This window comes from Borostomias antarcticus (genome assembly GCF_949987555.1).
Source record: "Borostomias antarcticus genome assembly, chromosome: 5".
Taxonomy (NCBI): domain Eukaryota; kingdom Metazoa; phylum Chordata; class Actinopteri; order Stomiiformes; family Stomiidae; genus Borostomias; species Borostomias antarcticus.
The window spans coordinates 12,070,345-12,096,293 of record NC_140238.1 but is presented as its reverse complement, the minus strand read 5'-3'; the positions used below and the strand labels follow the sequence as shown (position 1 = coordinate 12,096,293).

At 50.7% G+C, this 25,949-nt stretch overlaps 1 protein-coding gene across 1 annotated transcript in view; it reads right to left on the bottom strand.

Moving 5' to 3' along the window:
* The window catches only part of ralgapa1 (Ral GTPase activating protein catalytic subunit alpha 1), a 96,396-nt gene that overhangs the window by 47,264 nt on the left and 23,183 nt on the right, over positions 1-25,949 (bottom strand). The window contains exons 9-29 of the mRNA XM_084438314.1: positions 24,960-25,168; positions 24,448-24,711; positions 19,040-19,216; positions 18,820-18,891; positions 18,465-18,613; positions 17,263-17,386; positions 15,034-15,271; positions 14,659-14,823; positions 11,981-12,169; positions 7,916-8,040; positions 7,607-7,817; positions 6,894-7,082; positions 6,619-6,762; positions 6,317-6,510; positions 5,578-5,676; positions 5,188-5,343; positions 4,722-4,850; positions 4,173-4,298; positions 2,623-2,681; positions 1,558-1,666; positions 462-572 (exon numbers count right to left, since the gene is read on the bottom strand). Of these exons, the coding sequence (XP_084294440.1) occupies positions 462-572; positions 1,558-1,666; positions 2,623-2,681; positions 4,173-4,298; positions 4,722-4,850; positions 5,188-5,343; positions 5,578-5,676; positions 6,317-6,510; positions 6,619-6,762; positions 6,894-7,082; positions 7,607-7,817; positions 7,916-8,040; positions 11,981-12,169; positions 14,659-14,823; positions 15,034-15,271; positions 17,263-17,386; positions 18,465-18,613; positions 18,820-18,891; positions 19,040-19,216; positions 24,448-24,711; positions 24,960-25,168 (3,239 nt within the window). The remainder of the gene's footprint in view (positions 1-461; positions 573-1,557; positions 1,667-2,622; positions 2,682-4,172; positions 4,299-4,721; positions 4,851-5,187; positions 5,344-5,577; positions 5,677-6,316; positions 6,511-6,618; positions 6,763-6,893; positions 7,083-7,606; positions 7,818-7,915; positions 8,041-11,980; positions 12,170-14,658; positions 14,824-15,033; positions 15,272-17,262; positions 17,387-18,464; positions 18,614-18,819; positions 18,892-19,039; positions 19,217-24,447; positions 24,712-24,959; positions 25,169-25,949) is intronic.

Below are 25,949 nucleotides of genomic sequence, written 5' to 3'. Positions count from 1 at the left end.
TAATAACACCATGTTTAACTGTAGTAGCCATCATTGTAAATAAGTATCTGTTCTCTATGATTAGCCTGGATACATTTTGGTTGCATAAAGGAAATGTAATGAACTAACTGTAATTAACTACAATATTAAAGGAAACAGTACTGATACAGTAGGCTAGTTAAGGTTATAGCTAGGCTAGTTAAGGTTATAGCTAGGCTAGTTAAGGTTATAGCTAGGCTAGCGAAGGTTATATCTAGGCTAGCGAAGGTTATAGCTAGGCTAGTTAAGGTTATAGCTAGGCTAGTTAAGGTTATAGCTAGGCTAGTTAAGGTTATAGCTAGGCTAGTTAAGGTTATAGCTAGGCTAGTTAAGGTTATAGCTAGGCTAGTTAAGGTTATAGCTAGGCTAGTTAAGGTTATAGCTAGGCTAGTTAAGGTTATAGCTAGGCTAGTTAAGGTAGGTATGGACAGACGGAATCTCACCTCCACGATCTTCTTTGGCATGTCGGGGGGGAACTTCTGCAGGTGGTCCACGTAGTTGATGAGCAGGTGCAGGATGTCTGAGGCCACCAGAGCCACTGTCTTATTGGGATACTGCAGAACCCCCCCAGACACACACACACACACACACACACACACACACACACACACACACACACACACACACACACACACACGCACACAATGAGTGACATGTCACAATGGACAAATGGCCTCTAGTACCAGGTCTGGTTCAGAGCTGAGATGAAGATGTGGATGGGTGTGTGTGTGTGTATGGTGTGAGTGTGTGAGTGTGACCGTGGCAGAGAGACAGCAATCGGAGCACCAGGGACTCCCACAACACTACAGTACACCTGCTCTCAAGGAGAGGAGGAGAAGAGAGGAGCGAGGTGGAAGAGCCAAACATGTTGACAGGCCAGACTGATTCTCAGCACAGCTGTGTGTTTGTGTGTGTGTTCTCTGCAGGACAGCAGTGTTGGCAATGTTCAGGCTACAGGGAGAAATAGATGACCTGCCCAGGGACACACAGATCCACATGGCCAGGGATAAAAGACATATCTGCATCTCATACACACACACACGCACACACATGCACACACGCGACCCACATGTTTTGAATGTATTGCATGAATGATGTGATATGAATGTATCATGTAACCGACACTAAAATAACACATGTAGACAACATGTTTTCACTGTACAATGTTTAAAGACAGCATGTTAGAGATAACTTGTATGGAGATGGTGTGCAACTTGTAGAGTACATAGATTGCATGTTAGAGACAACATATACAGTATGTAGACAGCATGTTGGAGACTGTGACATGTACACACACACACCATCCTAAGCCCCCCCCACTGCCCCCAAATCCCCTCACACCCCAAATACCACTTCAACCACTGCCCTCCCCATGTTGGAGACAACATGCATGTAGATACTGTAGCATATTGGAGACAACAGGTATGTAGATAGCATATTGGAGACAACAGGTATGTAGATAGCATATTGGAGACAACAGGTATGTAGATAGCATATTGGAGACAACCTGTTAGAGAGCATGTTGCTGACATGTCGTACCTTGAGTGTGACACAGATGACGTTGAGAGCTTCTTTGATCTGGGGGTGCTGGGTTCCGTGGACCAACTCCTCAGACAGCCAGATACCCAGACTGCACAGAGCCACACACCTGATACACACACACGCACACACACACGCACACGCACACACACTTCAGTATTTGCATTTACTTAATATCTGCCTTTTGACAATTGATGGGGACATCACATATGCCATGACAAATAGCTGCAATATCTTTCAACACTGTACTCCATCATTCTGTATGGTATGTGATGTCATGTCATTAATAATATTACATCCTGAACACACACAAAGCTACATAGATTATTGACGTTGAGGGAGATGGGGGAGGGGGGGTCAGCATGTCTGGACGTCTGGAGGGCAGGAATCAAGGTCTACAACCCCCCCCCACCCCCACCCCTCTGCTCCCCATCAGACATAGACAACCCCCCCCATTCTAAACTCCCCCACTACAAGTCTCATTCTCTCTCTGTGACTCCCAGACTAGCAGGGGGGGGGGGGGGCTCCCTCTCTAATCCAGCAGAGTCAGTAGATAATCCTTTTGGGATGATGACACTAATCTGTCCGCTTATCATCAGACCTATCAGTCCGCATTGATCTATATGCACCGCATCTTTACGCTCACACACCCATGCACACACTCAAACACACCCCATCCTAAGACCCCCCCCCCCCCCCCCCCCCAATAACCTCACACCCCAATAACCACTTTAACCACTGCCCCCCCCCCCAGGCTACTGTTTTGATTGTCTGTGATCAGAATAATAATTGTTAAATGACAGATGTCTCAGGGGCCGAAATCAGGATGTTTTCAGTCAACCCCCCCCTGACCGAAGTCTCATTATGTGGATCTGTCTGACAAGAAGACTGCTCTGTAAACTGGTACTGTACAATAGAGAATAACTACTGTATTTACCCTGTAAGAGAGTGTGTGTGTGTGTTTATGTGTGTTTGTGTGTGTGTGGGTTTGGGTGTGTGTGTCTGTGTGTGTGTGTATGTCTTTGTGGGGGAGGGGTGTGTGTGTGTGTGTGTGTGTGGTCGTACCGTGCAGGCGCCGAGGGCTCGTCTCTGGCTGAATTTAGAATGTGCTTGATGATGTGCTCCTAAAACACAAAAAAGGACACTGAGATGCTGCTGCTGCAATGACACACACACACACACACACGCGCACAAACAGAAAAATATACACACACACAAATAGAAAAATGCACACACGCGCAAACAGAAAAATACACACAGACAGGAACACACGCACACATAAACACTGCATAAACTGCTGCTATGAATCATGAAAAAGCACAGGTGTGATGTGTGTAATTTTGTTAGACATGGAGTGTGTGTGTTGGAGCGTGGTTGTGTGTCTGTGTGTGTGTGTGTGTGTGTGTGTGTGTGTGTGTGTGTGTGTGTGTGTGTGTGGAGTGTGTGTGTGTGTGTGTGTGCGCGTGTGTGCGCGTGTGTGTGCGGTTCTGTGTCACACACACAGAGCGGAATCCCTGCAGGCCAAGTTAAGCAGTGTTTATTCATTCAGAGCCAGACTCTGTCTATCAGATGCCATCAGGTGAAGCGTCCAGGTCAGACAAGACACTCTCTCGCATGGCATTAGCCGCTTACACACCACAACAACAACAACAACAACAATGACAGCATCACCACGGAGGAAACCAGCAGAATGACTGATCAGATATTAGCCAGATAGCCCTGCTTCCTACCACCCACTGGGAGAACACACGCGCACCCACACACGCAAGCACACACTAACGCAGTGTTTCCCAAAGTGTGGGGCGCGGAGGTACTGCAGGTGGGGCGAAAAGAGTTAATTTGGAAAAAAAACGCTCTTTGTGTCTTCATAAAGAGCACATACAAGTCACTGATAGGAATATAGGGCAGCCTATGGAATAGGAATATAAAAAGGAAGAGGAAAAGTGATGCAACCTGTAGGCTAGTACAAATAGTAGTAGGCTTATTTTGATTCATATATTATTTAAATTATTATTATTTGGGTTTGAGGCCTAATTATTTCGCATTGGCCAAAATTGTTCATTTTTGAATAAAATATAAAACTAAAATTGGTTCTTTGTGTTTTGTTATTAAAAGTAAAGGAAATGCCATGTTTGTACAATAGCCTGTAATTAATTCTACCAATCTAGGTGGGCCCGAAAATATTTCCAATTACCCAAGAGGGGCCTGATTGAAAAAGTTTGGGAACCACTGCACTAACGGATGGATGGAGGATAGAGGGGCACACAGATGCAGAGATCTCCAGTGGGTCTAGAGTGGGTCTACAGAGGGTCTACAGAGATCTAGAGTGGATCTACAAAGGTTGAAAAATACCTACAGTGGATCTACAGAGATAGACAGAGATATACATAAATCTACAGTGGGTCTATAGAGATCTACAGTGGGTCTACAGAGATCTACAGAGATGATTCTTATTAACTACAGGAGAGGCATTTATTACATGAGTCAGGTATCAGGTCAAGTAGCTCAACATCTACTGTATGTATCACAATCTGCTGCCTTCCAGGCCCGGGGCGGGTCTTAGGGGCGGGGTGTTAGAGGAGGGGGCAGGCCTAATGTGAGGGGGAGTGTGTTACCTTGACGTCTCTGAACTTGGTCATGACCACATCGGCAGTGGTGGGGTGGAGGGCGGGAAGCTCCTCGTACAAGTTGGGGAAACACACCAGAGACCCCAGCAAGATCTGGGCCTCCACCCTGGGGGCCTGGGAGGGAAAGAAACACACACACACACACACACACACATATACACACACACACACACACACACACACACACACACACAACACACAGAAGTGCACACACGCGCATACATACACACACACACACACACACACACACACACACACACACAGTAGTGCACACACGTGCATACATACACACACACACACACACACATACACACACAGGAGGAGGGAGGAATGAGAGTGAACAGTGTAAATCCTCTGACCCGTCCAATCAGGACAAACAAAGGGCTGATTATAGTGTTGAAACAGACCAGCCACAAAACAGCTGTAACCATCAACACAACCACGGTAAAAGTAGCTCATGTAGAGCGAAGTAGGATGTGTGTATAGACGGGTGACTCTGTGTGTGTGCGTGTGTGTGTGTGTGTGTGTGTGTCGTACGTTGAGCGAGGAGCAAGCAGTGACCCTGCTGGCGGCGATGATGAAGTCCAGGATGAGCATGGTGGCTCCTGGCAGGCCGATGGAGAAGAACCGAGGAGAGCAGTGCTTGATGATGGTGTTGACTATGTCCTGGAGAAACAGAGAGAGAGGAGAGGAGAGGGTTTAACACACACACACACACAATGGTGTTGACTATGTCCTGGAGAGAGGCACATACATTCTCGTCTTATTATTCAGATCCGTCATGACAAATAATTGTTCTCTCTCTACAGTATCTCTCTCTCTCTCTCTCACACACACACACACACACACACACACACACACACACACACACACACACACACACACACACACACACACACACACACACACACACACACACACACACACACACACACACACACACACACACACACACACACTCTCTCTCTCTCCCACCCCCCCACACATACACACACAGCCCCACCTGGTCGACGTGCAGCAGGCCACAGTGCATGATATTGTAGAAGTGCGTGAGGAAGTCGGAGTTGGGCGAGACGTCCTGTCTCCTCTTCATGATCCTGCAGATCAGCTTGTAGGCGTGCAGCTTCCCCTGCTTGTAGCGCTCCGTCAACATGGTGGCCTGGGTGGAGGACAGGTCTGTTAGGCACACACACACACACACACATACACACACCCTATACACACACTACACACACACATGCACACACGATACACACACACACTCGCTCCCTCAAAGACACATACATGAACGATACTTTAGTCTTCAGAACTTTGACAGTCCTCCTCTGCATTCTGGGACGGGATCATTCTAAGGGGGCGTGTTCTGTCACCACGGGGACCCGGCCAGACCTACCTTGAAGAGCCAGGGCGTCAGGATGCGCAGGGGCGGTATCAAGACCGGAGGGGGCGGAGACGACTGGTTGTCCAATGAGATACCCAGATTATCTCTGATCTGGGAGGGTAGGGAAAGAGGGTGGGACAGACAGTGAGAGAGAGAGAGAGAGAGAGAGAGAGAAAGAGAGAGAGTGTGTGAGAAAGAGTGTATCAGAGAGTGAGTGAGAGAGAGAGAGAGAGAGAGAGAAAGAGAGAGTGTGTGAGAAAGTGAGAGAGAGAGAGAGAGAGAGAGAGAGAGAGAGAGAGAGTGAGGGAGACTCCATTCAATGAGTTGTATAATGGTCATCAACCTATGATGGATGAAGGATGTGAGTGTGTGTGAGTGTGCTCTGCCAGAACTCACACCGGTCATTGAACATCTTAGCTAAGTGAGTGTGTGTGTGTATGTGTGTGTGTGTGTGAGTGTGTGTGTGTGTAAAGCCTTGGTTATACTCCCAAGCGAACATGGACAGCTGCGGACAGCTACGGACACCATGGACGCATAGTCGTTCTGTTTGTACTACGTTCAGGAGGACGCGTTCCACACATGCACAGTAGTGTAGTAGATTGTAGCGTAGTAGTCACAAACAAATCGGCCTATGTGTACACCCTCCGATGATGAAATTTAGGTCATGTGGACCCTAGCGGACCCTCGCATACTCGCAGATGTGGAAAGTATAACCAAGGCTTAAGTGTGTGTGTGTGTGTCTCCTCCCTACCTTGGCCAGGTTCTGCCAGAGTTCACACAGGTAGTCAAACACCTGAGCGTGGATCTCCGGGTCTTTGATGGAGTTGACGTCTCCTAGGATACCCAGCATCCGCCTCCACATCACCGTGGCAACATCGGCGTGCCAGCCCGTCAGCGAGCCGCCCGCCATCACACTGCAGTCCTCCGTAGGAAACTCACTGGTCTCTGGAGAGAGGAGGGAGGTGAGGGAGTGTGTGTGTGTGTGTGTGTGTGTGTGTGTGTTACACAGGGCGTCAGGTGTCTGTAGTATGGAGTGGCGTGTGTGTGTGTTACCCAGGTCATCAGGTGTCTGTAGTACGGAGTGGTGCAGCTTCTCGTCCAGCTGCAGGTCCTTGTGTTCGGTGGTGAGGGTGGCGGGGGAAGGGGTCTGAGACCTGGAGCCCCCCAGGGAGTGCAAGGGAGACGCACTCTCCGACCCTACACACATGCACGCACGCACGCATGCACACACATACACACAGAGTCAGTGTATCACTTACTACCCCTTCCACCTGTTTGTGTGTGTGTGTGTGTGTGTGTGTGTGTGTGTGTGTGTGTGTGTATCCAACCCGTGATGGTGACAGTGTCGGCAGACAGGCCGTGCTGGCTGAGGCTGCTGGTCTCAGAGTCGATGTTCAGTGTGGTCAGACTCGTCACTTCCTGCTCCTCGGCACTCTGGGCCACCGCCCCCCCTCCTCCTCCTAGGCTGTCCTGGTCCAATGAGCCGCCTCCACACGTCTCCGCACCGAAACTGAAATCTAACAATCGTCAGTTTAGCCCAAAGCATGCCACACCACAAAGTTGTGCTCTAGCAGTTGCGGCGCGACAGCCTAGAAAAATAGACTTGAATCCTACAGTATGTGCGCCCCAATTTGGTTTTGTGTCAAACGATAGTCATAATCTGTGCTCTGGTGTTTTATCTGCAGTATGTAGGACTTAAAGGTGCAGTGTGTTATTTTTGGCGGCATCTAGTGGTGAGGTTGCAGATTGCAACCAACTGAATACAATCACATGGTGCAAAATGGCGGCCTCGCCATTGGTGGAAGGACCCGCTCCCTATGTAGGTATAAAGGGTTCATTCCAAGACAAAAAAATGATTCTTATTTTCATGGAATTATACACTAATTAAAATATATACTTATGAGAATATTATATTCCATTTTTGCCAAGTCTACACAAAATTCTGCCGCACAATTCTACACACTGCACCTTTAACCGTCCTCTAACGTACGATCATACAGACTCCACAGTGTAAAGCATTGGAGGGGTCCATCCTCCTTACTGTCAAACTTGCAGTTGGAGTACTGGAAGGCGTTGAAGGAGTCAGACTGGCTGTCAGAGCTGATGACGTCGCTGCCGCTGGCGCTAGCGGGGGAGGTCCACTCGGAGGGCACGCCGGGGTCGTCCACGGGCCGCGTGGTGCCCTGCCGCTCCAGCAGCTCTGGAAGGTCCTTAGGGATCTCCAGACTGCCGGGGCTGCTGCCACGACGACCCTGTGGGATGGGAAGGAAATCACATTCATACACAGCTGCATAACCACACCCCATACAGAGAGATGTGTGTGTGTGTGTGTGTGTGTGTGCGGCCTCACCGAGCTCCCTCGGGCACGTAGCCTCTCTTGAATGAACTCGTCCATCAGGTCAGTGAAGTTGGGGTTGCTACTTCCTGCGTCGCTCGACACAGGGCGGGCCTTGTGACTCCCCTCCTCCTTATTGGCTGGTAGCAGAGACAGAAAGACACTTCAGCCTATGGTCATGCTAGACAACAGCTTTGCTGCAGCACATGGACATCCAAAGAGACACTTTTCATTAGGTAAAACGAGACAAGAGCAAACTTATTCTATCAGGCTGGGATTACTGTGTGTTGTGGAGCAACTATGTGTGTCAGTTTTTAGTTGCTGAGAGCGAGTCTCTCTAAAGCTATGGTTTCTGTGGTGGAGAGGTAGGCCAGGAAAAGCCAGGTAACTAGTCTAGCTGGATTAAGAACGAGCCCTAGAACACAGAGTTAACTGATAAGACCACTGAAAGAAAACCAATCTTAAAGAAAAGCCAACCAACACAAGTGATTATAACCAGTAAAGCGATGCAGGCGTTACCCACGGCATGCAGTCTGGAGGGAGAGAGAGACAGAGAGAGACAGAGTGAGAGAGAGAGATGAGAGAGAGAAATGAGAGCGAGAGAGAGAGAGAGAGAGAGAGAGAGAGAGAGAGAAAGAAAGAGAGACATATAAACGAGATAGCACCTTGTTAAGTCCAGGCCAACAGCACCCCTCAGTCAGTAGTGATTAGTCCAGCTAGCTACACGCAGGGACACGTTAGGCCAGACGCACAGACAGACAAGAGAGCCATCGGGGGGTTAACTAGGGGAGCACTCCCACAAATCTACCCACCCACCCATCCTTTCCTGCCACACTCATCCATCCATCTCATCTATCCCTCGTCCACACCCCTCTTTATCTACAAATTCATTCATCCACCAATGCTCCCTCACTCCCTCATTCATCCATCAGTTCCCCTATACCCCCATTCATCCATCTCTCCATCCTAAATCCCATCCCTCCTTTGCTCCCTTCTCCATCCCTCCTCCACCCCCTGGTACGAGCCCACTCATCCACAGCAGTGGGTTCCCATAGTGCTGGATGTCAGATCAGTGGGTTTAGTTTAGCTTGCCATCTTGTCTGGTTGAACTAGAGAATACATTAGAAAAGATGAAAGAGTCCAACGTCTTGGAACAGTGACCCTGAGGGTTCTGGGTGGTGAAACGTTGGTTCTTTATTAAATGTATAGCGTGTCCACTCTCATCTTTTTTGTTGTTATAACGTTAGTCAGCTCCTCCACTAAAACGTTTGAGTATGTTTTAAATTCGGCCCTTTAAACGTGACCAGCAGGGTGAACTAGAACATGTTTCACTATTAGTCTACTGCCAACACAAAGCCACTAGTGCAGGTTACTGGCACATGGTCTGGTGAGTAGCTAGGACAGAGTTGGACCTGGAGATGCTGCAGCAGCTCGGTGGAGAGAAACAGGTGACACAGCGATGAGTCAGTGAACAGACATCATCAGCTCTCACCAGAGGAGCTCTGCTGCCCCCTGATGGAGGGAGATGTACTGTACATCTCTGATTACCTGTACATCTCTTATAACCTGTACATCTCTGATTACCTGTACATCTCTAATAACCTGTACATCTCTGATTACCTGTACATCTCTAATAACCTGTACATCTCCGATAACCTGTATATCTCTACACTGACCACCTGCACATCTCTGATAACTGGTACATCTCTAATATCCTGTATATCTCTAATAACCTGTACATCCCTGATAACCTGTACATCTCTGATAACCTGTTCATCTCCACCCCACAGAACCCTGATAATACTGTCCTTGGGGTCAGCCTGTCCTGGCAGCTCTAATGCTACCTGGACAGGACAAGTACATTTACGTTTTACAACTCTTGCACACCTTATACATGTTTGCACAATCTAGGCATGCTAGAAACATACCTACTGTTATATACACCTGTTATATTTTGTATCGACTGAAAACTTGTATCTGATATTTGGTATCTACTGTAAATTAGCATCTGATAGTGTTACTTTGTTGTCTTTTGATGCTGCAACAGTGCAATTTCCCCCCGGGATCGATAAAGTACCTACTACTACTTGTTCTACTACTATTACTACTACTACTACGACTACTAGTACTACCAACCTGAGCATCTCTCCCCCGACTCACACACTCATGGTTCTGTATGACGATGCATATGTGGACTTCACTACAACACTACAGTATGTCTGTACATGGTGTACAAGCTCTGTTGTTGGAGTGTGTGTGTGTGTGTGTGTGTGTGCTGAGAGAGAGAGAGAGGGCTGAAGGCTGATGTCTCAGGAGGAAGGCATGGGGCCGCATGCAGCATCCAAGAGAAGAAGGGGGGGGCAGGGGAAGGGGGGGGGCGGCAGGGCAGGTTTAGTCCCAAAGCTGGAGAAGGAGGGAGAGGGGCATCCCAGGGCAGGAGAGGAGAGGGTGGGGTGCCACGGCCTCTTGGTTTGATGGGCGGGGCTACTTTCAAAAGGAAACACAAAAAAGGCTTCAATTCAATCAATCAATCAATCAATCCGCATTCCGCAAAAAATCAAACAGTTAAAAAAAACTGAGAAAGGAGGGAGAAATAGTTGTTACTGCTAATGTTTTCTCTTCCTCCACATTTATTTATTTGTTTGTTGCTGTTGTTGTGTTCCGGTGGAGCTTCAGCGAAATCCTCACCTGGCGTCTTCCTTCCAAAATATCCCAGAACGTGGGTGTAGAGATCCTTGAGGGGGGCGTCGCCCGCTGCTCGCCCTGCCCTCGAGGGGGAGGAGCCTTGGGTCCGCGGCTTGGAGAGGGCGTGGACCACTGATTTATAGACGCCGCCCAGCAGCGCCACCTGCTGCTGGCGAGAGGGACTACAGCCCGACTCCTGAGACCGGGAGCGTGAGCCGCGGGTGTAGAAGGAGGAGCGGCCAAGCCGGACGCGCCCTGGTCCGGACGCACCTGCGGCCGGCTCTGACTGGGCCTCCCTGCTCGACCCCTCCCATGACGCTGACACTGACCTCTCCTTGCCCTCTTTAGCCTTCGCCCCTCCTCCTCCTCCACCCCCGACCCCGGCGTTGACCTCTCCACCCCCGACTCCGGCCCCTGCCCCGCCGGCCCCAGGCCGGTCCCCGGAGGAGAGGCTGTGGCTGTGGAAGTGGCTGAGCCTGCGCAGCCTGGCCCTCCAGTGGGCCTCCTTGCTGTCCAGCGGGTTGTGGAACTGCACCGACTCGGTGGACGGCCTGAAGCTGACATGGACCCCGCCTCCATGGCGCTTCTTGGGCCTGCCCCGGACCAGCCTGGGTCTGGAGGGGTGCTGCTGCTGCTGGGGGCCGCTCTGGGCCTGGGGCTGGGCCTGGGGCTGGGGGGGCGGCGGCAGCGGCTGGCCCGTCCCGCACTCGCTCTCTGCGGCGTCTGGCCTTGCTGGGCGGGGCTCCTCCTCCTCTTCCTCCGTCCCCCCGTCCCCAGCGGCCGAGCCCTGCGAGGGCGGCTGCCGCTCCGGACCACGGCCCCCCCTGGTGGACGGCCAGTCACACTGCATCTCCAGGCACTCGTAGATGCTGCGCTGCTCGGCCTCTGCAGCGTCGACGGCCTCCTCCTCGGAGTCCAGACTGCCCTGGGCGGCCGGGAGCCGGACCTGGGCATTGCCTCTCACCTGTCCTGCCTCTACCTGTCTACCAGCCGCCCCTGATTGGACAGAGCCTGCACCGCCCTCTCTGGGCTCGCCAGAGTCGCCCCCCTCCCCCCTGCCCTCTCCCGCCTCCTCCCCCCCTTGGCCTCTCAGGTACTCCCTGAGAGAGGTGAACAGATCCCCTTCCTCCTCCTCCTCCTCCCCCCCCTCTCTGTCTCTCTCTGAGGACTGGGCGAGTGGCGAGTCGGCCCTAGACCAATCAGAGACCTGCCACAGGTGGTCGTATATGCTGTCCCCGCCCTCCAGGGAGTTGACCCTGCTGCCCGGGGCCGAGGGGGGGGCGGGGGGGGGTGGTGGGGGGGGGCTCCGGGGGGAGCCGGGGGGTGGGGGGGCAGTGGTGGTGGAGGGGGAGGAGGAAGCAGATGGTGATTGGCTGTCGGGGACGGGGAGGTCACCTTTGACCCTATCGGCGATGAAGGGCTCCATGATGTCGGAGGCACTGCTGCTGCGGGGGAGGGACGGGGCTGAGGCCGGCAGGTCGCCCGACGCGGAGAAGACGTCGGAGGGCGGGGCCTCCTCGCTTTGGGAGGCGTGGCGGATTCGGGGGGGGCGGGGCGTCATGGCCATGGGAGGGTCCTCCAAGTCTGCCAGGAGGGAGCGGAGACAGAGGGTTGATAAAGAGACAAACACACGCGCACACATACACATACGCACACACATACGCACACAAAGATGGATGGATTGTGGGGCTGAGGAGTGCTCATTCACATGCACAAACAACATCTGTGAATGAATAGATTGAAAGAAAACAATTTTCACAACAGAAGACAACAAAACAGAACAAAACAGTCTCAAATCCACCTCATGGTCAATATGCTTCAGCATCCTCAGAGAGCGAGAGAGGGAGAGTGAGGGAGAGAGTGAGAGAGGGAGGGAGTGAGGGAGAGAAAGAGAGAGGGAGAGAGTGAGTGAGGGAGAGAGAGAGAGAGAGAGAGAGAGAGAGAGAGAGAGAGAGAGAGAGAGAGAGAGAGAGAGAGACAGGATGTTGATCAGATAGGCTGCTTCAGTAGCCTCGTGAGACCATCGTGATCTCACGAGCTCACAGTTTTCTCTCACACATCAGTCTGGGGAAGCTCAATATCTAAAACCGTTTGAGCCAATTAGCGTCCTATGAGGCAGCTACGGGCGTGGTTTAGGTCTGACGACAGCGAGAAGTGATATATGGTTGTTGATCTGATTGGCCGAAGTTAGCCCGCGATAGACGGTGATAAACAGATGGTTCATTCAATCAACTGCTGAGTATTTTTGAAAGTGCCTGCCCTTTTCCAGACGTTTTCCAATGGAGCTTTCCCAGATGGTTTCGTGGAACAAAACCATGTGGCGGGTCAGGTTCCATCTGTGTTGGTGATCTCTGTCCTGAACAGCTGGGGTGAGGTCACCAACCCAGGAGCCCCAAGGTCCTATTCACTGGGCTGACATCCCACAAATACACCCAAATGAGCCCACACTAGGTCTCTGTTCTTGAATCTTGTCTTTTAAAGGATGGGTTCAGTATATATCACATTATGAGGTTATTTACAATCATATACAACGGCCCATATCCAAATTTCAACAAACTTTGCACTCTCGAGATATGACACGTCGCCGCTAACGTACACAATGGATCTCTAGGTGCATCTAGAAAATCGCTCAAAAAACACCATAAAACTCGTTTTCAAAGACAGGAAATTCACCAAGTGGTCATTGGTGTCCGTTGATGTTCTGACATATGATCGTAAATAACCTTATAACATGTCTTATAATGCTACTGTAAATACTGGACCCATCCTTTAATACAGGTTCATGTTAAAAACGCACATGCGTGCATGGATATGGATTCTAACACCACACATCATCCACCCTGTGGTGTTCTTCCTTTAGCTCTCAACAGATTAAGCCACGCCCACAAAACCATGTCAGAGGTTGACAGAGGTTCTCTCAGCTCCGTGAACCCTGGTAGGGAAGAGCTCCCAGACACACGCACCACTGTTCGGCTGAGAGAGGGTAAAAACAACAACAACAACCATAAAAAAACAACAAAGAAAACAGGTAACACGACTCCACTGTAGTCCAAGTAAGGAGTGGCAGCAAGCATCGGCAAGCATAGGCAGACAGATGGGACACGGGGGTGCAGGTCATCAGGTGCAGACACAGGCCTAACTGACAGGCAGCAACAGGTGCAGAAACTCAGGTGCGCAGACAGGGGTGCAGATAGACAGGTGTAGGCAGATAGACAGGTGTGTAGGCAGATAGACAGGTGTGTAGGCAGATAGACAGGTGTATAGGCAGATAGACAGGTGTGTAGGAAGATAGACAGGTGTGTAGGCAGATAAGACAGGTGTTTAGATGGGGGGTGCAGACTGGTGAGACAGGCGTGTGAGGTCTCCGCTCTGGGTCTCCAGGGCGGAGGAGGAGGAGTGTCTACCTGACAGGCGGTCAGCTAGGGGGGTGAGGACAGAGTCGGGCAGAAGAGGGTGGGCGGGGTGGACCAGCACCGGAGCACTTTTAGCACTGCGGATAAACGCGGAGGAGAGGAGGCTGTCGCCTGTGGAGCAGCTACGGAGGGCTGGGGGGGTAGGACGGATGGAAGGGAACGAGGGAAGGAAAGAGGGAGTGGTTAAAGGGGTGATGAAGGGACAGAGGAGGAAGAGGAAAGAGAGAAAGGAGAAACATTTAGAGACATGGAAAGCGAGAGAAGGTACAGAGAGAGAGAGAGAGAGACAGAGAGAGGGAGGAGGAGAGAGTGTGAGTGAGACAGGGTAGCCAGGCTAGACAGGAAGTGCAAGCCAGCAGGCAGACAGACGGCAGTGTGATCCTGACAGAGAGGGAGAGAGATAGAGAGACAGGGAGCTTCCTCTTCTAGGCCATAGTTCCTCACTAGAAAAATACGATACTATCAATTTAGATTTTAAATAAATCCACTACAGGTCTACAAATCAATTATACTGCAAAGCTAACACACAAGTTCATAACAAACTGCCCCCCAATCACGCACAATCCCCCACCCCAACCACTCACCCACTCCCCCCTCAACCCCAACCCCCCACCCCGACCACTCCCCCCTCACCCACAACCCCCCACCCTGCCCACTCACCCACGGTCTTCTGGCGTACGATGCTTCGGGCCTTCTCGATGCCCGGGGATCCGGCAGTGGTGGCGCTGCGCTGCCTCATGATGGCCGCTTGGCCGGGCTGGTCTCTGCTCCAGCCCTTAGAGAAGGAGCGGTCCACGGCCAGCTTCTGACCCTCCAGACCCCCTCCTGGAAGGGGTTGGGGGGCGGGGGGGGTGGGGTAAGGTGGTGAGATACTGGTAGGACTAAATAGCGGCCCCTACAATAGGCTAGCTTTGGTGTTCTGACATGCCCGCACGCACCCACAGACAAATACACACCCTCCTCTTTCTCACCCTCTCTCTATCCCTTTCTCTCCCTCTCTCCCTTTCTCTCTCCCTCTTTCTCTCCCTCCTGTACCTTTGCCCTTGTGTTTCTTCTGTTTCTGTTCGCTGAGCTTGTCCAGGGGCAGCTCCTGCAAGTCCAGGCTGTACAGGTTCCTGGCCAGCACCTTGGTGAGCGTCTCCATGGTGAGGGACCACTCCGTCACCAGCTCCTCCCAGCAGGTGAGCGAGGACAGCACGGAGAGCAGGTCATCCCACAGCTCACGGCTGATGTACACGTTGAGGTTCCCCTTGATCCAGGCCACGATCAGTGTCTGGGGGTGGGCGAAGGGGGTAGACAGATGTGGTGGTGGGGGGGGGGGGGGCAGACAGACAGACAGGGGTGGGGGGCAGGCAGACAGACAGACAAGACAGGAGGACACTGTTTAAGACGCGCAGAGACACGTCATCGAGCTGCAGCGGTGCAATGAGCTAACCAATACACCCCTGTCATGGCGTACATCCAAGGTCTCTTCTGGGAGGAAAGGTCAGGGTTCAGGGGCTCAACCCTACCTGGAGGGTTAAGGTTAAGCCTGCGGTATACTGTCTTTTAACTACGCGTACTCTTACAAAAGATGGTTACCACACGTTTCCTGCGTTCCTTTTGGAGCGTTGGCTGTGCAGAAATCTGCGTAGAAATTAACGCCCCACAAAATACTTGCTTGTCTACATGTATGCGTTGTTAAACAGCAAATACACCACTAATCTGAGTACTCAGAAGCTCTCACTGCGGTGAGAACTTCTGGGAAAAACCTCAATATTCGTGGACACCAATGGGAAGACTTATGCGCGAAGGATGATTGGCCCGCACAGAGAGTGGACTGTGCGGGGAGGGTGATTTGGCCTCTGATTGGTCACTAACCGTAGCTTTCCACTTTTCAAGTATTTTCAAGTCCTGCATTCGCACGAACTGTCGGTAGCATATCTGGCACATAAAGTGCAATTTAGGCTACTTGGACTTTCTTCCACATTAACTCACTTCATGGAGTTGGCGAGTTACAGTTTTACCATCTTTTCTGGGCTGAATCAGTTGTTCATTTAGTCCTGACCTGTTCCTGATGAAAATATGTTCCAATGCAGCTGGATTTGAAATAGGGGTGCTCCGATTCCACTAAGCCACGATCCGATTCCTCGGGTCACGATCCGATTCCAGAATCGATTCTCGATTCCAACGATTCTCGATTCAAGAATCGAGAATCGATTCTCAATTCTTAATGGATTTTCTACAAAGACAGATTTTAGGATCTACTCCAGTCCGCTGTGTGTTAATTAACAGAATATAGCAGTGTATAACATTGTCGTTTTATATTGCAATAACACACAAAGGCAAGTCTAAGACAAAAAAACTCACATTTATTCGTGGCATGCTGAACTTGACATTCAACCTCTCAAGTATTAGTCATGAACTTTAAACTTCCAGTATTTCTCAATTCAGTCAGTGACCATGCTGAACTTAAATAAAACAAGGAAAGTATTTCTCTTCAACTTCAAATATTTCTCAATTCACAGTTAGTTTGCTGAACTTAAATAAAGCATTCAAATATTTCTCAAGTCAAAGTGCTGTTAATGAAAACAGTTGTAATACAAAAAATTAAAATGCAGTTACATAAATAAAATTTGAAGGGTTAGGCTAGCTGCCTTTTTCATTTATCAGAAGCTTCTTTCAAAAAGAAAATCGCAATTCTAGCAGATGGTATGAGTCACGTCAAGCTCTTGCCTGAGAGAAAGTAGAAGCCCCAATGTGTCCAAATGCCTGCCTTCAGCTGTGTCTTACTTGTTCTCGTTTCCCATGATTTTCATGAACTAACGTTACATGCGACGCCACACCAGATAAATGTTAGAAGTAGATGCGAACTAGCCAACTAACTGTTGTGAACATTTGAGCTACTTGTTCTTCTTTTCAAGTTAACGTTAGAGCTAAGCTGCTAACGTTAGCATAGCCTTTACTAGCCACACAGCCTGGCTGCACACGCTCTGTTGCAGCAACAACTACGGAAGCCGGAAAGGGTGAATGGTGGTGGCGAAACAGCGCGGAGGAGGGAGAGAGGAAAAAAAGAAGAATCGATTCTTGGGAGTTGGGAATCGATCAAGGAATTGTGGCACCACTAATTTGAAAGGAAGGCGCTGGCTACGCCACCTATGCCCATGTTTTGTGGCGTTTTACTCCAGACTAGTATACCGCGGGGGACTGGTTCACTACATGCAGGAGAGGTCATGGGGTCATAGTTAGGACCAGGGTCGAGGATCAGGGTGAGTGTTGCTGTACCTGGAAGACAGGCCCGGCCAGACGGCCAGACAGAGTCAGGCTCTTCTTCCCCTGGGGCATGATGGAGGGAGGCCTCTTCATCACACACTCCGTCACCCTGAGGAGAACCAGCAGGATCTGCTCCCTACACACACACACACACACACACACGCACACACACACACGCACACACACGTACAGACACACACATACACACATGCACACACACACCACACAGAGAGAGGAGCGGAAAGCATACATGTAGTCAGGTATCAGAGAGACGGTCCCAGGCTGCTTGTTAGTGCTGCAGCACTGAACCAGATCTTCTGGTCCACGGACTCTCTGTAGAGTTCTACTGCTTCTTCTACTGCTTCTTCTGTCTAGGATGCTAGGGTGTCGAGTATGATGCTAGGGTGTTTAGGGTCTAGGATGCTAGGGTGTAGGGTGTGATGCTAGGGTGTTTACGGTCTAGGATACTAGGGTGTAGGGCGTGATGCTAGTGTGTTTAGGGTCTAGGATGCTAGGGTGTAGGGTGTGATGCTAGGGTGTTTAGGGTCTTGGATACTAGGGTGTAGGGCATGATGCTAGTGTGTTTATGGTCTAGGATGCTAGGGTGTAGGGTATGATGCTAGGGTGTTTAGGGTCTTGGATACTAGGGTGTAGGGTATGATGCTAGGGTGTTTAGGGTCTTGGATACTAGGGTGTAGGGTATGATGCTAGGGTATTTAGGGCCTAGGATGCTACGGTGTAGAATGTTAGTCTGCTAGGATACTAGGGTGTAATATGTTAGTATGCTAGCATGTCGAATGTTAGTCTGCTAGGGTGTAGAATGTTAGTCTGCTAGGGTAAGTAAGTAAGTTAATCTGGTTCTTGTATAGTATATTAGTATCCAGTGTGTCACAGTACCAAGTCTTCTGGTCTATGGTCACATTGTCTAGGGTTCTAGTGTCTAGGGTTCTAGAGTGTAGTATGTTGATTACCAGGTATTCTGGTCCATGGTTCAGGCTGACTAGGGTTCTAAGGTTCTAGGGTGTAAGACTCTAGGGTTCCAGGGTGTAGTACAGTATGTTAATCACCAGGTCTTCTGGTCCATGGTCTCGTGCATGACCAGGCTGTCTAGGGTTCTAGTTTCTAGGGTTCTAGTGTCCAGGGTTCTAGGGTTCTAGTGTCCAGGGTTCTAGGGTTCTAGTATCCAGGGTACTAGGGTGTAGTATATTAATTACCAGGTCTTCTGGTCCATGGTCTCGTGCATGACCAGGCTGCGATAGATGTTGAGGACTCTCTTGCACATGTCCACTTGTTCTTCTAGAAGGATCTTCACCTCGTTGGCTGGCTCCAACAGAAAGACGTTGGACGAGTTGGTGATGAAGACCTGGGTGAGGAGGAGGAGGAGGAAGAGGGGGAAGAAGAGGAGGAGCAGGAAGAGGGGGAAGAAGAGGAGGAGCAGGAAGAGGAGGAATAGGAGGGGAGCAGGTGGTTATAGTAGTGTAGAGATGATTACCTGGCACAGTCTATGTGTGTGTGTGTGTGTGTGTGTGTATGTGTGCGTGTGCGTACGTGTGTGTATGTGTACCCTACCTGCAGAGTAGGTTGAACTCCAGCATGTACACTGTACTCCAGCAGCTCGCTGTCAAACACTTTATTTACACCCTGAGACACGCAGAGACAGTTTTAGATTGAGAGATCAGGGAGAGAGACACACACACACACACACACAGTCCCCACCTACACATACCCCCAGTCCCTCCCATGCAAGCACACACGCACACACACACACACACACCCTCTGGGCCCTCACCTCCTCCTCCTTCTCCTGCTGTGGCCCTGGCTCTTGGCCGTTACTCTGGGCGGTGGGATATAGACCCTCCTCGGGGTCCCTCATGAAGACGGGCTTGTCCTCCTGGGAGATCCACTCTTGGTACACACGCACCACCTTCCTCATGGCCGCTGCCTCACACATGGGCAGCAGGAACGCCTGGGAAGGGCACACAGAGAAAGCACCGTACTGGGATATGTGTGTGTGTTATCTGTCTGTGTGTATGTGTGTATCTGTATGTGTGTGTTACCTGTGTGTCGGGGGGCGAGGCCGTGGTGCCCCCCGTCAGTAGCTGCGATTAACCAATGTACGCAAAGCAAAGTCTGCCAACTGAGGGCCACCACCTGGGCTGGTGTTCGGCTGCCACAGGCGGGGAGAGCAGCCAACCCAGAATACTGCAGCTGAACTCCGAAGGGCTCACCCCCAGCAAAATCCTGCACCACCAAGGCCCTCGTCATCCTCTTCCAGGAGACCCACTGCGTAACAGCAGATAAGCTAGTTCTTCCAAATTTTGCTCTAGCTGGGTCTACCCTAAGCAGGAAGCATGGCTTCGATACGTTCGTCCATCAAAGGTTGGACTGGACTCTTGTTGACCAATCCCCGACTGGCTTGGAGATTGAGTGGTTGTGCGTGGACATTGGCGGCTTTAAAATTCATCAACGTCTACAAGCCTCCGTCCTCGTGAATCACACCAGTGCATCTCCCAGTCTTCCCTCACCCCTGCCTCTCTGCTGCCGACTTCAACTGCCAGTACGAGGACTGGGGGTACAACACCAATACATCCAACGGAGAAAACCTGGCTGCTTGGGCAGCTAACAACAGCCTGGCCTTGTTGTACGATCCCAAGGGCGCAGCCAGCTTTGTCTCAGGTCGCTGGAAAACTGGGACGAATCCTGACTTGGCATTCACGAGCGTTGGCCTTAATAACCGGCTCCCTGATAAACGTGTGCTAGGAAAGTTCCTGCGTTCCCAACATCGACCATTGCTGATTACCATGCCTAAACTCGTGGACCTCATCCCAAGCGAGCTGGTGAAGCGATGGAACTTCTGAAAGGCCAATTGTAAACGCTACCGCCTTCTTACCCATACTGTAGATCCATGATGTGCCTTCCACCACCTAACACCAACAACGTGGACGAGGCGTACCGGGAACTCTGCGGCATACTGGTGAAAGTGGCCAAAAAATCTATCCCACGCGGACATCGCAATAGCTACAAACCATGTTGAGATGCGGAGTGATGAGAGTCTCTACTGTGCCTTCATCCGGGCCCCCCCAGGAGCTGAGTCAGACAGACTTGCCTCAGCCCTGCTGTCTATACTCAACCGAAGGAGACAAGAGCGCTGGGAAGAGGCCATTAACACTGACTTGTCACACTCCAGCCGCAAGACATGGAGCATCCTTAAAGTCCCAGTTAACCAAAATCAGAGATTTGCTTGAAAACACATTCTATGTGTTAGTGATGCATTGCTGATAACATGTAAAAATGGGATGAACCATGTGTAGTACTGAATTGTGAAGTTAGACCAGTTTTGTGTTTTTAACCAGTTTTGATTTCCGGATTTTCTGGGCGGGCTTAAAACGGGTACCGGATGACGTAGAGCGGTGTTCTTAGCATATCCCCGCCCTAACACTATATAAAGCTAGAACGGATTTGAATCTCCGGTTTTCCTGCTCAATCTTGAGTCTAGAATTAGCTAGTTTTAACCAACAGTCTAGAATTAGCTAGTTTTTCTTAGTTAGCAATGCCTATGCATAAATCTAAACGAAAATGCATCCTTCCTGGATGCCAGCAGGAATGGGATGATAAGGTCTGCTTCTTTCACTCCCGAGTAAAGCTGAAATGAGAAGCAAATGGGTTAGCATTTTTGAAGAACCATGGTGTTACAGTCTGTCACCGCTAGCGCCCGCCTCTGCAGCAAACATTTCACTCCCGAAAGCTTCTGCAATTATAATATGAGGCTTTTGGGTTTCACGGACTCACGACTGGTCCTGGTGAATTCGGCGGAGCCAACCATCTCCCTCCCCGGCCTCCATTCTCCTGTCGCATCAACCTTTGGTGCCGACACCGCTGCCTTGTGTGCTTATAGCTTATTAACGTTATAACGTTAGCTAGGTAACGTAAGCAATAGGAAAATACACTGCTATTAATATACAAAATATGTCTTGACATGTATGTGGTAATGTCAGCTATGATGAATTATGTAATCTTAGGAGGAATTATAGCTAACATTAGCTATGTAGCTTGTTGCAGATGGGAGTGTGTATATAACCTTAGTCTAGCTAACAGCTAGCAGCACCGACCAGGCGACCACCCACCAAATAACGTTACGGATGATATATTATGACTATAAGCGTTAACTATACAGAAACTGCCTGCCATATTTGTGGCACCTGATGTGCGTATGGGTTCACCGGTAATGGTTACAGTATATTTCTCCAGCGGGAGACCGGGAGGTGGGAGCGAGGGGGATGGTTAGTTAGACCAGCTGCAGCTGGAGAAAGACACACCCTCTCCCAGTGAAGCGGTGCTCGGCGGCTACTGGCTGAACATTCCAGTTCTGTTGGATATGTTGCGGGAAAGTTGAAGCCGAGTGCTCGTCGGGACAGACTCATCCACTCTCGTTGGCAATGTTATGTGTGAGAATAATTATTCTCACACATAACATTGCCAACGAGAGTGGATGAGTCTGTCCCGATTATCAACTCCGGTAGTACGCTTCTTCGCGCTCTCAGCGCTGTTCAAGCCAGTGACTAAAAGGTACATTTTAAACAACTTTTTCCATTGATCCCAAGGGACGACAGGATCGCCTGTTAGGGATAGGAATGGGTCCGGAGGTGGCAGGGAGAAAATAGGGACAGACTCATACATTCCTCGTTGCCTGTTTTTGTATTTTGCATCTAAGGGCAGTAACACTGGCGCGTTGGTATAGAGTAGCTACAGTTTTACCTGTGTTTGTCAGGAGGTAGGTTAGGAGGAAGCATCTGTGCGTTTGATTCATTAGACAAGTGTAATTTCAACTCCTCTCTCCTGTTTTCACAAAGCTGTGCCTTCCTACCACAAAAGAGACGGCGTGCCAGTGTGACTATGCAGACCAGAGAACGGTACTATTTGACAGGTTCTTCCCTCCACACCCCCTCCCCACGCAATTGGGTGTGGCTTCGGTGCCTTCAGCAGACACGCCCCCACGGTCTCAGACCAGAGAATGCTGCTGATTTTTAACCGATTTTGAAGCCTTATTTTATATACTTAGCGACATTTTTAATCACTCAGATTTGGCTGGGTGGTTAATGACATGTTTTCCTGTGGTGTGTGAAGCTCATAACAAAAAATTGAACTGGGTTAACCTGGACTTTAACAACCTCACTGATAGGTCTAGACACTCCCCCCGTCACTGCCCCATCTCTTCAAACAAAATCGCCTCACAATTTGTGAAAAGCGGGACATACGAGGGCAAAGACCGCAAATCGTCATGTCTCGTGACAAAAGAAGTGTCTGACCTCTGGAAGGCCACAACTCCTAGTGGCGGTAACATCTCCGGCGAATTCATACGGGAGGAGTTCGCTACTGCCCTCCAGCATGTAAAGTACTCCATGCCGCGCCTGCCTTGAAGTCCTGGTTAAGAGCTTTCCTCTCTTCCTGCTTGCGCCAACTCAAGATCCCCAAAATCTGGATAAGAGCCCTAGTTGTCACGATCCCTAAGCCGAACAAGCCTGAAGGGGACCCCAAGAGTTACCGCCCCATCTCTCTGTTATGTATCCCCTTCAAGATCCTTGAGCGTCTCATCTACGCCCACGTCGAACCAATCATCGACCCGCTGCTCCCACAGGAGCAGGCCGGGTTCCGATGCAGGAGATCGACTGTAGATCAAGTCACTTTGATGTCTCAAGACATCGAGGACAGCTTTTCGACCTGACGGCTGCCTACGACACCATATGGCACCGCGGCCTCATCTGCAAGCTGCTCCGCCTGCTGCCGGACAGGCACATGGTCAGCATGATCATGGTGCTGGTCCGAAACCGCAGCTTCACCCTCACCACTGATAGTGGACAGCAAAGCAGGTTGCGACACCTTAAGAACGGCATCCCCCAGGGATCTGTCCTGGCCCCCCTCCTTTATAAAATCTACACCTACAACCTGCCGACCACAGTCTCCAGGAAGTATGCCTATGCAGACGACCTTGCGATGGTGTACTCAGCTGGAGACTGGCAGGCCGTGGAGGAGACACTGAGCCAAGACATGCAGACACTAGTGGCATACCTCCGGAAATGGAGATTGAAGCTCAGCGAGACAAAGACGGTGTCGGCGGCCTTCCACCTTTACAATGAAGCCAAACGTGAGCTCCGAGTGCACACCGACGGAACACTCCTGCCATACAGCGCCAAACCACCCTATCTCGGCGTGACATTGGACAGGTTGCTCACGTTCCGCCGACACCTCGAATGACTGCGCAAGAAGTTAACAGCTTGTGTGGCGTTGATGAGGCGTCCGATCAGGCTGGGGTGCTGGCGCAAAAATACTGCGTACGGCAGCCCTAGCCCTGGTCTACTTGACCAGTGAATATTGCGCACCGGTCTGGTGTCGCAGCGCTCACACCTGCCTCGATGCCTTGCGCATCGTGACACGATGCCTGCTTCCCACTCCTGTGGACAACCTTCCCATCCTCACAGGCATCCAGCCTGCTGGCCTCCGCCGCACAGGAACCACAGCACGTCTCGCCTGCCGGGCCATGGAGCCTAACCACCTGTTTCACACAGGCTCACCGCAACAGCGGAGCCTCCCCAGCGTCTCAAGTCGAGACAACCCTTTGTACCTGCCACACGCGATCTCCGGCAGCAATGCAGAGATCTTAACATCAGCGAGGCAGGATGGGCGGACCACATCTGGCGTGCGGAGTGGGAGGCAAACACCTCCAGACTCTGTGATTTCATCCCGGCCGCCGGTCCTTCCCCTCCCAGGATGGACTTGATGGGTGAGGCTTAATCGCCTCTGGACAGGCGTCGGATGCTTCCGCTCATTGATGCACAGATGGGGCTTGGTATCCTGTGCAGTGTGCGAGTGGTGGCACTGACGAACAAACCGCAGACCACGTCATCCAGGACTGTCCGACATACTGGACACCCAACGGAATACATGGCCTGACGGTTTTAGATGACGAAACGGTGACATGGCTTCTGGAGGTGTGCCCGGATATATAGCCCGGGTGACCCCTCACCAGGCTCTGGGTGGTAAAAGGATAGCCCCTCGGCCCCCAAGCCTGGGGAGGAGAGGAGAACACAAGACCTAACCCGCACAACGAAGAACCTGTGTGTGTGTGTTACCTGTGTGTGTGTGTGTGTGTGTGTGTGTGTGTGTATGTGTGTTACCTGTCCGTGTGTGTGTGTGTGCTACCTGTCTGAAGATCTCGGTGATGAAGTTGACATTGGTGCGTGAGCAGCAGAGTGCCCTGCGGACCACCTCCATGTCGGTGAGGTGCTCCTGGTCCAGGCTGCAGAGGCTGGAGGAGCTGGGCTCTCTCTCCGTCAGCGTGCTGGTGTTGGAGTGGCTCTGCTGCTCGCCCTCGCATGCCGCCACTCCCCCCCCCTCCAGACTGTCCTGCCGGGGGCCGCCGCACCCCCCCTCCTCCCCCCGCACTGCCAGGCCCGCTGCCGCACGCTGGAGCACACAAACACGCACGCACACACACACACAGAAACACACGCGCACAGGTGTGCACATGCGTACACACACAGGAGAGAGCGTCAGGGTCTAGTGATAGCTACGGGTTAGCATGCAGTGTATAACAGCTAACCAGATGTCCTAAACCCTCCCCCCCCCCGTCCACACCACTCCCTGACAGAACCCCCGAGGACCCTGGTTCTCTTCTCCTAGAACACGGTGAGCGCTGGTTCTCCTCAGCCTACCCTGATGTTCTTGGGGACGTCCTCGCCCTCCATGCCGGGGATTTGTGAGGTGGGGTTGGAGCGCGGCTCCAGCCAGAAGGAGACCAGCCAGCGGATGAAGATGACCCTGGCCTGCAGGAAGCTGTCCTTGGTGCCGTACACCACCTCGCTGGTCTCCTGCTCCCGACGCACCACACAGTAGTAGGGCTTGGCCCGCATGGGGGGCACCTCTGGGGACACCAGAAACAGAGAGATGTGAATCTCAAATAAAATGTGTTGTACAACAACAACAACAACAATAATAATAATAATAACAACGATAATAATAATAATAATAATAATAATAGAACCAGTGGTGTAATGGAGGGTATACAGAGGTATATGGAGTATACCCACTTCTTTATCCATGGACCCACAGTATACCCACCTATTTAAATGCCACTAATGTAAAAACTGTACTGCTACAGCATACGCACTTCTAATCGGAGTATACCCACTTCTTCAGTCACCACTACACCCCTGAATAGAATGGTTCTGTAACATTGATATTATTAATAATACAGCTGTAACATTATCAATAATACAGTTGTGTATAGGGCTGCACAATATTGACAAAAACATACATTGCAGCAATATACTTTTTTGCGATATATATTGCGATATGTAAAACAAGGCGTGGGAGCCCCCGATTAGTTCTCGTCATCTTCTCTAATCTTGCTAATTGCTACCTGTGCTGTCGCCAGGCTTGATGTTACATCAGCCTTTCGGTAGCCGAAGTAACGCCAAATGTCAGACGTTGACTTTCTTTTAACCACTAAATCGTCCCCTTTCTCTGTCATTTTCATTTTATTCGACTTGTGCTCGCCTTCCGGCGGGGGCGGGGCAGGGCTACTGAGCATCATTTAAAAACTCAACTAAAACTAACTAAAATTGTGATTGGTCTGAATCATTAATGTTATGTCAGACAGACTACCATATAGTGTTGTCACGATACCAAAATTGAAGAAAAAA